Source organism: Talaromyces stipitatus, genomic scaffold, assembly GCF_000003125.1.
Source record: "Talaromyces stipitatus ATCC 10500 scf_1105507295511 genomic scaffold, whole genome shotgun sequence".
Taxonomy (NCBI): domain Eukaryota; kingdom Fungi; phylum Ascomycota; class Eurotiomycetes; order Eurotiales; family Trichocomaceae; genus Talaromyces; species Talaromyces stipitatus.
The window spans coordinates 2545299-2556997 of NW_002990119.1; the positions used below are offsets into that span (position 1 = coordinate 2545299).

Consider the following 11699-nt stretch of genomic DNA (forward strand, 5'->3'; position numbering starts at 1 on the left):
GATCATGACCTATATCTTTTATTGCAAGATCGAAAGTGCTTTTTGCTGAACTCCACGGATTTCAAGATTATAATCACTATATATACGTATATGCATTGCGTTTGCCTACGGGAAGACGATGTTATGTACCAAACTCATATTCGCATCATCTATTTTGTATCGACAAGGATAGATACTAACGTATCAACTTCATCCTCCGTCAACCCACAATATTGAATGAAATAGTTTCGAGCACCTCCGAATTTGGTCATCACCACATCCTCCAGAAAAGACTTCATATTCTCTGGCTGGCTGGCAATAATGAATTCCGCATCCTCGCGAGTCACAGCTTCTTTCCTTTGCAACAATCGCTGAATAAGGTGCTCTCGCCACGTTCCTAAGCCCTCGGTCGTGATAGCATAATCTTCAATCACTGTATCATTCGGCACGCCGCAGAGTTTTAGCAACAGTGCCGCAAACACACCGGTTCTGTCTTTTCCCAATGTGCAGTGAAACAAGACCGGCCGGTCCGGATGTCGTAATATGTAGTCTGTTATTTTACGAAAACTTCCATTCTCTGCTCCACTGCGTGCAATGGCTTCATATGCTTGAACAAATCCTGCTGGCTTGGCATTTGTTGGATCCGCTGTATTATTGGAAGCCACTCCATACTTCTTCGCTAACGACACCGGGGAGAAATCGCCTTCTCTGAAAACTGGTACAGAATAGCGAGTCGTGCCAGGTATTTCAAGTAGCGAATCGGGGTAGCGAGTCGTAACAAGCTCTATCTCCGTCTGGGAACGAAAGTCAAAAATCGACTTGATACCAAGCTCGTGTATCAATGTCTCAATACCGGCCGGGGTAATCTGTGACGGCTGAGCCGATCGAAACAGAAATCCAGGCCGAATGCGCAAGTCGTCGCTACCCCGAGGGGTCACCTCCAGTTTGTTGTCCGGTGAACTTTTTGAGGCAGGAGTAGGAGATAAGCCATTGCACGAGTGACCACCTAGTTCACGGATATTCACTACCCCGCCTACGGAAAGAAACCGTGGAGGCGGGGACTCGAGTCTTACGGCAGAAGCGGCGGCAGTGGTAACATTAGCCATCTTTTCACTGTGGACGGCTGCTGATTCTGAAATATGTGATTGTAGGTTTCCCACCTATCGCACGCGGGGGGACCAAACTACTATATTCCCGTGATGGGGTATCCGAATGGGGGCCAAAAAGTGGGATGAAGGAACAGGAATATATGCGAACAAAACGCGAGTTGCATTTCAATGTTACATGAAGCCGAATTCATGAGGGGGATAAAGTGTCGATTGGCAATCGGTATGAAATATTGACTTCAAAGTTTGAGCTATGGAAGTCTCAGGGGGTATGATGGTCTCATCCGTCTTCGGTGTGCACTTTACGTACTCTTATGGGTATATGAACGCACTAAGTGTATCACTTAGACTTTAGAAAGATTCGACACAGTGAACACTAGTGCGGGGTACAATGTACGTACATAGTCTCTAATTTACTGAGTATTCTGCAGCAAGTCCATGAAACGAGCAGCGAGCTGAAAAGCAGTCGTAGACAACAAGCATAGGCTGTCCAATGAGATACTCGGGATGTTGCGAGTCAGCATGGAGAGTTCGCTGCAGGATTGATTCCGTACAAGCTTCGGGGGTCTCCCCACATCCGGGGAAATTACTTGGCTGACAAAATATGCTTATTCATGCTGTGCATTAGCGGTATTGTATCATGTATTGCTAATGCTACGAATATAATACGTGCATACGTGTATCAATACATGTATGAATTGAAAAACACACTACCCATACTTCAGGTATTTTTCTATGGTACAATACTCGTACAGCCATTACATGCTAGTCCCTAATAGAGAGTATTACAGCTATGTAACAAGTTCAATACTGGGAACATTAGAAGTGCACTTGGTTGCGATTCCAAACAGACACTATAACTGAAGGATAAACAGAAATCAGCTCTTCAACATGTCCACTGCTTACAAAGAGTATGATATTACTGAGCAAATACACGACCTTCACGAGAGGCTTGTCAATACCTTCCAGTCGGGGAAAACGAAAGATGTGGCATGGAGGAAATGGCAGCTCAAACAGCTTTGGTGGATGCTGGAGGACAATCAAAAAGAGCTTATGGCTGCTATGAAATTAGATCTTAATCGTTCAAGCATAGAGTCCATGATAACCGACTTCGCTGGGGCCCGAAAAGACATTTTATACCATCTCCAACACATCGATAGATGGGCCTCAGATGAGCCATTAGGAGACACCTTTATTGCAAGATATCTGGGCCTGGCGCATATACGCAAAGAACCCCTAGGTGTGGTTCTCATCATCGGGGCCTGGAATTTCCCTCTACTCCTTGTCCTGCAGCCGCTCATTGCAGCAATAGCAGCTGGTTGTTGTGCAATTATCAAACCATCGGAGCTCATTCCAAATAGTCAAGGCCTATTGAAGCAATTGATACCGAAATATCTCGACGAAAGTGCTATCGGCTTGGTTTGCGGTGGCGTGCCTGAAACCACTCTATTGCTTGGGCTCCGGTTCCATCACATCTTTTTCACAGGCTCTGCACCGGTTGGTCGCATCGTCAGTGCCGCAGCTGCGAAGCATATGACACCGGTGACACTGGAACTTGGCGGGCAATGTCCAGCAATTATATGCAGATCTGCAGATATTGATCGGGCAGCAAAATGCGTGGCCTATTCTAAATTTCTCAATTCCGGACAGATATGCCTTTCAGTGAACCACATCTTTGTTGATCCAACTATATATGATAAATTTACTGAGCGCCTCAAATATTGGATTAATGAATTCTTGGATGGTCAACCGACGATCGACACCGCCATTGTGAATCAGAATCATTTTGATAGGTTGTTGAATCTGATTCATGATACTGATGGAAGGATCTTTTGCGGTGGAAGTGGAAACCCTGAAACTCGCAGGATGGAGCCTACTGTGATACTGGACGTGGATATAAATGGTAAAATTCCTATTTTGTGTGTTTCGTATTCTCTGCCGTTAGCTGACTATCCTGTAGATTCCATTATGAAGGAAGAAATATTCGGACCTATCTGCCCAGTTCTAAAAGGTGATTTTCGAAGTGCCTATAATGCGACAAAACTGTGAGTGCCTTCTACTATTGGAATATCACGTACTAAAGGCGCTTTAGGAAGGGCCAGCCCCTAGCCATTTATATCTTTAGCAACGATAAACGGGAAGTTGAGGAGAGTAGGTTACAATAACTTGAGAAGCCTGATATATATTCAAAGCAAGTTCTATGCTAACTTGGATGAATAGTACTTGAAAATTCGAATAGTGGCGGCGTCACTGTTAACGACGTGATTCTTCATGCAGGGACTTCCGGTGCACCTTTCGGAGGAGTGGGATCCAGTGGACATGGATACTACCATGGCCCCTACGGATTTAATAGTTTCACTCATCTCAGAACGATTATGAATGCTCCGAGTTGGCTGGAACGGGCATTGAGATTTCGTTATCCCCCATTCAATGCAACTGAAACCCCAAAGGCCTTGAAGCTCAAGGCGAACTTCAAACGAGGCGAGGGTATTGATGACCAACGGCGAAAATCGTCGAGCGCAGTGAGGAAAGCTACCAATGCTATAGTAGTCATTTCTGTGATAGGTTCCCTCTGCTATTACTTCTACAGCTAATCATTTCATGCGAAGTATTTTCTAGGTATGAAATGTAGTCTATCTCTAAATTTGAAGATTGTTGATATTCGCTGTGACATTAATGCAGAGATGTAATGGCGAGAAACCGTGGATCGCAAGCAAAGTGTTCAATATTGAACTCATGACTCAAAATGTATATTATCCCTTCGTCGAAAGTGGGAGGCGTACACATAGACTTAAATTCGATGGCCATGAAATAAGACCGTTCACCAAGTCTAGGAATTGGTACTGGGATTCTCTCTGCTCCCCATTTCAGACAACTGTACTAGGAAAATTACTCAAGCTTATTTTCAATCTTCATTACCATACTTATTACCGTTACCTGAACGTCAATACATACGACCGTGTGAAAAATGTAAAGTTACAGGCCCACTACATACCGTCACACTTGCTGACTATAATCCAGCTATTATAGAATTATCCGATGCCTGCAGCCGCCCCCGAAATACAAAATTGAGGGTGATAGATGCTTATCATGGAGCTTCTCCGCTGTCGGACATGATAGTTACAATACCGACATGAAAGATAGCGAACGTTATAACATACGATAATGGAGTAGAAGGTACTTCGACTATTCTAAGCCCTTATTCCAGTTACAGTGCTGAATTAACTTAGCCTGTTCCTTAGAATGTATGGGGATTAAAGATAGCGTGTTGTTTTTGAAGATAAGTCTTTCACAGCAGCTCTGGTTTGTTATCGGCAACTACACCTTCATCTCCTTCACAAAGATTTGGGGCGCAGATTATATGTTACTGTTCCAAGTTATCGCGAAAAAAATGATTGCAGAACATATTCCCCAACCCTCGTTACTCCAAGGCGCAATACTAGTCCTTGTTGTTTCCGTTATTGCCCGAATCACGTACCTCGAGATCAAGCATAGTGCGCTACGCAGCATTCCAGGCCCGTGGATTGCTAGATATACAAATGCATGGCGTTGTTATTTAGCATGGGTGTACAGTGAGCGCCCAGGAGGCATTACATATCACGAAGTCATTCACCAAAAGTACGGGGATGTAGTCCGCGTGGGACCCAAAACTGTCTTTATCAATGATCCTGCTGGCATTCCCGTAGTCCTAGGCTTCAAAGATCGACTTGAGAAAACGGATTCTGTCAATGCTTTTATGCAACCCGGAAAGCCAACATCCATTGTGGGTATCCGGAGCGAACAAAAACATGCCTCATACCGTCGTCCGATTCAGGGCGCTTACTCATTGTCCAGCCTGAAGCTTTACGAGCCAGCAATCAATGACATGATCAAAAAGTTGACAAGCATATTTGATGAGAAAAGTCAGAGCAAGTCAGTAATCAATGTTACTGAATGGTGCCACTTTTGTAAGTTTTCCCGCAGATAGGAGAAAAGCAATCGGATTGAATATTTACTGACAATATCAATTTTGAAACCAGTTGCGTACGACACAATAATGAATATTACCTTCGGATCCCCGCTAGGCTTCCTTGATAACGCCAAGGATATGTATGACTTAATTGCGAATCAAGTGAAACATGTTGCATATGTTCGAGTGGTAATGATCTCCCCCCAAAGACATGCAGGACGATGGCACGGACTTACTCATGATAGCTTACCCAATGGCCAGCACTGGACTGGCTTATACGCACGAATCCCATTGTGGTGGCATTCAAAAAGCACAAAGAATCGCCCTTCTTTCGTTTTGCAGTTCAGCGTATCCGACACGAGCTTGAAAAACCCACACCAGACGATATTCCCAAACGAACACTCTTGCAACATTTTGTGGATGCAAAGTCTAGGTATCCGGACATAGTTGACGACACACAGATCCGTCTGTACTGCGCTACCAACTCCCTGGCTGGTTCCCTCAGCCCATCTCGTGTGCTGGACTGTGTTTTGTCTTGGTTGGCGCAGCATCCACAAGAACAGGATCGACTTTATCTTGAAGTTATCAAGAATGCAAAAGAGTTTCCGGTTTCACTGGAAGACACTGCTAATATGCCATACCTTGAAGGGGTTATCCGCGAGGGCTACCGATTGCATCATGGCGGTGATATTGCTATTGAACGCAAAGTTGGACCAAATGGTGCCACTCTCCCAGATGGTCGAGTTATTCCATCAGGATACGACATCGCCATGAGCAGCCCATCCATCCGTGTTTGCTCGGCATTCGGGGGGGAACCTCATGTATTCAGACCGGAACGATGGATGAGGTCGGAAGGAGAAAGTGAAGATGAGTATAAGGCTCGTCGGATGTATATGGATAAGGCAGATTTAACATTCAGTCAAGGATCTAGAGCATGTATCGGGAAGAGCTTTACTCATTTGGAATTATTCAAAGTTGTAGCCTCGGTAATGGGTCAGTTCAAGGTATGCGATCTCCATTTGCATGTGGTTTGACGCAGTGCTGACAGAATATTCTTGTAAAGCTTGAACTATCAGGTACGCCAAAGCGATTTGTAGTACCTGTTCAATTGGTCCGCCGGCCACTTTCAGCAAACACCAAGGTGTTGAACGATATCTATCCCGGTGACCGAACTGCAGCCGCAGCATCACGACTTCGGGCGCAGCATAACGTGTCAAAGGCAGCACTTGGTGGTCTTGTATTTGCGCCCATTAATTTCAAGCAACGCAACCTCCAAGTACTCGATTGCGGAACCGCTGACGGCTATTGGCTATATGACTTATCAAATCAACTTGATCCATCGGCTTCTCTCATTGGTACTGACATTGGCTCCTTTCCATCGGACTCTTTTCCAAAGCCCAGCAACATGACACTATCCATCCATTCGTATAAAGATCCTTGGCCAGTCTCTTGGCAGAATTCATTTGATCTCGTACATATGCGTTTTTGCGTTGCTGGCCTGGCAGATCCGGACGAGGCACGTATCGCTATTGACCGTCTGATTGGCCTTGTTAAGCCGGGTGGATGGATTCAATTAGTCGACAGTACCCTATCTTCAGGCAAAATTCTAGACACTGACAAACCTAGTACAATTTTATTCAAATCTATGGCCCACATGCTTCAGAGCAAAGGTCAAGATACAAATGCCGGGCTGAGAATCAGGCCGCTGCTGGAGAATTCTGGCAGGCTGTCGCATATCGGCAGTAAAGAAGTTATTGCAAAACTTGGCCAAGGTGCTGAATCCGATGAACTTCGTAAAGACGGAGTATATAACCTGATGAAGATGGTCGATACACTGAAACCAAAATTGGAAGGTTGGTGGTTTCTCTACCTCTTCTTTTCTTGTTTTCCTATACCTATTGGAAAATGATCTAACAACACAAACAGGTCTGGACAGCTGGCCAATAACATCATCGAAGCTGGAAGAGTTACGAACTCAAATCCTAGAGGAGGCAAATAGCGTGGGTGCCGACAAGCCATATTATGCCGCTTGGGGTAAGAGGATATCCTGAGGTTGTATACTCCTTTTACCGGTTGTCAATCAAATTATGCCTACACTCGTAAATCTCGGTGGTTTGGATCAGAGGGAGGCAATCGATAGGATGAAAATTCTCACACCTTTCGAAGTGCTTGATTTATTCCACAGCTATCAAGTATCAAAAATAGAGCAAAACAGTGATCCCTCCCAAATCCATCATCGCCTTAGCTGTAAGAATTTCAGATGGGCATACAAAAATAATCAACTTTTATACCTTAGATGTAATGTTGATGCTTGCCTCCTCTTGTTCCTTGTCGCTCCTAGCATCAGGTGATCGGACAATGGTTTCAATGTCAGTATGAACACCTTTACCCGTCAACATATTTCTTCTCTATTTCCATGACAAGCCAGGAGTGTCATAAACAACATTGGAGCTCTTCTAGAGTAGGTCCGCGAGTTTCGACGAAAGAAATACCCCACAACAACCAACTATAATCGTATTGGTGAGTCTCAACATGCAGATAACCCTGTAGGAAAAGACGGGAACTCACCTCCAACAACGTGTAAACCACGTAAGCTACATAATAATTCCATCTGACGTTCTCGAGACCGATCGAGTTAACAAAGGTAGCAAAGAAACTAGAAATATACAGCAAGCCAGTTTGGACTGTCACTCCACGAGGTTCAGTTTGTAAGTCAGGATCTCGGATGGGGAGGACCATAAAGGTACCCAGCCAATACAGTGAAAGCCATTTACCAAGAAGATGGCGGCCAGTACTCCTTTGGCATAGTTTGGATTGTGCTCTTTTGTGTATACTAGACATAGCGCAATAGTCAATTAATGATAATTACAGTAGTTCTCAGGGAAATACTTACGGGCTTGCAGCACTGTCCAGACAATAAAAGACAACAGCATGCTAGTGGTCGATATAATGAAAAGAGGACGGCGCCTTATCTTTTCAACGCCCAACGAAGCAATGCCACCCAGTACGAACTTTCATATGGATATACAGCTGTTGAAAATAGTCTGTGTGCGACTACTGGTAATATCGAGGCAAAAAAAACCCCGGCTTTCAAACGTGAGGTATTCGAGAACACACAGAGAGACAACTCAGTACATACAATCTGCTAGTTATTTCTTCTTTTCTCATCTTAGTAAAACCACTATTCAGGATTGGCCTGGAATAAACCCAGCAATCCGACAAATATAAAGTTTGCGGTAACATAGCTCATTTCTCATATCAAACAATGCAGGAGTATCTAGTTCATAAGAACAGCTAGTGACAGTCGATCATTTTTGAGATGAAGGCGGTGGGAGTTTAAATAAAGGGTTGTGCTCATACATCTCTGGGTGGTCAAATTGATAGTCTAGTATGATATTCCTTGGCCTGTGTGAATGGACAATAAGTATTACTATCGGTTAAAATCTCGAGAAGTCTATCGAAACTTCTATTATCGAGCTGTCCCTATAGACATGAACCCTCGACTGTGTAAGAGCTCATTGTACTCTGTGAGGCCTGACAACAACATTTAAATTCAGAAGTCTGAGGTCACACAGTCTCTATTCAGGCCCCGGTTTCTGACCACATCAACTGTAGCTGTGTGACGATACACTCATAGTACCAGGGTAAGGCTGATGATGTACTACATAGGAACAGATTACCTCATTTTAGGATGTTTCCGTGATTTTTTCAATGTTATTAGGCGTATATGATGATTCACATTAGCATCATAAGGCTTAAGCTTGTACTTTTTTGCCCTGATCCACACACTATTCATTGAGACTAATGAGAGACTAGAGCCAGCCATTTGATAATTACTGACTCAGAGTCCCCAGAGAATGAGGCAAACCTATGCATCTTCCGCCAGTCATCGACATAACTTTCTGAGGCTAAGTAGCCCTGTCAGTTCTGGAAAAAAGATTCATGTGTCAGCTACTATAAGTGCTATCTCGGCCCTATACTAACGGTTTCTCCAGGGCAGTCATCGAAGTTTTTGCTCTATCATAATAATGCACATGACGTCCCGCATTGCCTCTCAATGTATCTAGGTAGATCAAAAAGAGTCAATATGGCATGAATCGATTCATGGAATATCCATATCAATATTGCGAGGAGCCGAGTCAATCTATTTGTGGTCATGCATGACAAATATAACTGTGTATGACTGCACAGAGTTTGCAAAAAGTATAAAAGATCTCCTTTGGCACCTACATGGAAGTCCTTCTGGAATATTCAACAACAAACTCGAATTTTTCATACATTGACTTGCCCACATTCAAAGAACCGCACAAGGACACAAGAAAGTGACAGATTCCGGAAGTATGAGTGTGAATACACTAGCCCTCGTGCTCTAGAACCTCGAGCCTACCTTGCGATGGGTTTTCACCATATGGCTGGTGGCCAAACCTGCTTGACGAAGGAACTAGGGAGAAATATCAACACACCTCTGAAGCTTTTCCTTAGCACATACAAGATGATGCTCGGCGTCAGTCAAAATTCTCTGGAAGATGTGAGCGGAAGGGAAGAACCAAAATATCCCTAGAAGGACTGGCAATTGGAACTGAGCGAGACAAAGGACCACAGTATGAAGGCACCAGTCAATATTAAAGTTGTCTGTGGTCATATTACTATTGAAGCATCGAGTATAGAACCGAAGTACAATATTACACCGTCAGAGTCGACTGGTGTCTAGCTGGGCGATATCGATCTAAGAAAAGAGGGAGAAGAAGGTGATGCTGGTTGGGGATATTCACCACCTCTTTCTTTCTGGCAATGAGCTAAAATACAAGAGGCACATCAGGAATTTCCGATACTATATCGAAATGATTTAAGGCTCCTTTACTTCTCATAAGCGACCTCGTGAGTATCCACGGATTGCAAATAAATCCAGGTTGACTGAGTGTTTGGATATACATCCATTATATACTCGATTCATGGATAGAGTTACATATCCATCCCAATTAATCAAGTACAAGCATTTAACGATACCCGTGTACAAGCTAGGAACCTGCCTCTTTATCGTGACCGTATTTAATGTGTATCCATAGACGAAGCTCCATGATTCTCGAGTTTTCTCTCAAGTAAAGTGCCCGAAATATATATAGAGTGAGTGGTATGTAGGTCTGGAATCAGAAAGTCCATCTGATGCCTTGGGAAGACTTTTCTTAATTGAGACCGCGGACAATTATTATTGTTAGACCTAGGCTAGGGTCTACTCCTATACTGTACGTTACACTACAAGCGATATATAAGTCCCTCTTAGATGATTTTCATTCATGTCGAGCGTTACTCCTAACATTTCTTAATACATGCATGCTCCTAGATCTTTCCGTTGATGTTGCGAACTGACCACCTGGGCAAACCCTCGGAAATTCCAGCCAACCCAATGTAAAGATATTTCGATCCTCACACTCACCTACGATAGACGTCAAATTTCAAGTAGTATCAATATGCTAACTTGACTTGAGTAGCGATTTATATATAATCGTCGAGGACCATATCCGGTAAATTATTAATGAATGGCAAGTAGCTTTATATGAGTTGACTTATTCGTCTGATTGTATGAGTGAACAGTTTACGAGGATCAAAGTGTATCTATTGTAAAGATTGGAAATGTCCGGTTTCATTATTTGTCAGGGATGAATAGACGGATATTACCGACTTGCTTTTGATGCTTTTTTATCCTAATTATAAGATACATTGACTCTACCTCAATAATACCTTCCTCCTAATCACCTCTTACTGACCCTACAAATTTATCAGACATTGCTTACATTTGAACTTGGACCATCACCGTCGAAAATGACTCATTCCTATGAGAGAACCATGCCCTCCCTTATTCTGGGGTTCGATAACACAACAGTATGTCTGGACGGTCTTATACAGTTCGCATTAACCGATCGGGTAACTGAGAACTCCGGGCAAAGCCCTGACCATCCTTTCGAAATCCGTGCAGGGCCAGACTACCTCACACTAAGAGTGTCTTACGATACGCCGGTCGAAGTGATTAATGCAGATGGCGAGATCGAGGATCATTACGAAAGGGAAGTCTGGTACATGGAAACAGAAAATAAGGTCGTGATCCCAGCTGAAACCATCTGACCGATTGTGATGGTCTGCGGATCTGGGAATTCATTATTAACCCTACGAGCAGATGGCTTATTTAGTCAACTCAACCTACGACGATATAGTCCAGTTTGGTACCATAGAGCTCAAGAATAGGGGAGATTACTAGTTTATATTTGTGGGAGACATCCATCTATGTCTCTGGGATGATTATGGTGTGATGTTCGAGCCGGTAGCTGGGAATCTCAAGTATCATATTCGTGTGATATACGAGACGATCTCTTCACAGTTTCAGCGAGGACTATCAATATTAATTTCTTCATAACACGTTTTTGGTCTCGGGCCAATGTCAGATTGGTATAGCATCAGCTGGCTTTTCATTCTTGCGAGGATCTTTAGATTTGCTTCCGGCGTGTGATCAATTACAAAAGCCCAAGAAAACTTACGTCGAATGTTATGAATAAAGGCCTGGTGTATGAAATACTTGAATCATGCGCATTATATATCTTGTTACCTAGCAATCTGACTTCTAAGACAGAATTGCAACTTCTTTAGGGCATAAGTTAACACTTGGGTATCCC

General features: G+C 43.6%; 4 protein-coding genes across 4 annotated transcripts; 2 read left to right on the top strand and 2 right to left on the bottom strand.

Annotated features, from left to right (window-relative positions):
• Positions 1 to 18: 18 nt before the first annotated feature.
• On the bottom strand, positions 19 to 1085 carry TSTA_106490 (uncharacterized protein; the record flags this gene model as incomplete). Its single annotated transcript, XM_002486632.1, has 2 exons — positions 19 to 76; positions 181 to 1085. The coding sequence occupies 2 exons, from the start codon at positions 1083 to 1085 to the stop codon at positions 19 to 21; spliced, it is 963 nt and encodes a 320-aa protein (XP_002486677.1).
• An 891-nt stretch (positions 1086 to 1976) lies between these two features.
• TSTA_106500 (succinate semialdehyde dehydrogenase, putative) lies at positions 1977 to 3775 on the top strand (the record flags this gene model as incomplete). Its single annotated transcript, XM_002486633.1, has 5 exons — positions 1977 to 2988; positions 3046 to 3130; positions 3178 to 3236; positions 3306 to 3607; positions 3737 to 3775. 5 exons carry the CDS (start codon positions 1977 to 1979, stop codon positions 3773 to 3775), a joined length of 1497 nt encoding a protein of 498 aa, XP_002486678.1.
• Positions 3776 to 4476: 701 nt separating this feature from the next.
• TSTA_106510 (benzoate 4-monooxygenase cytochrome P450, putative) lies at positions 4477 to 7085 on the top strand (the record flags this gene model as incomplete). Its single annotated transcript, XM_002486634.1, has 5 exons — positions 4477 to 5032; positions 5105 to 5223; positions 5280 to 6038; positions 6098 to 6887; positions 6961 to 7085. 5 exons carry the CDS (start codon positions 4477 to 4479, stop codon positions 7083 to 7085), a joined length of 2349 nt encoding a protein of 782 aa, XP_002486679.1.
• A 234-nt stretch (positions 7086 to 7319) lies between these two features.
• Positions 7320 to 7875, bottom strand: TSTA_106520 (uncharacterized protein; the record flags this gene model as incomplete). The annotated part of the gene is made up of 2 exons (XM_002486635.1): positions 7320 to 7442; positions 7603 to 7875. 2 exons carry the CDS (start codon positions 7873 to 7875, stop codon positions 7320 to 7322), a joined length of 396 nt encoding a protein of 131 aa, XP_002486680.1.
• Positions 7876 to 11699: the final 3824 nt, after the last annotated feature.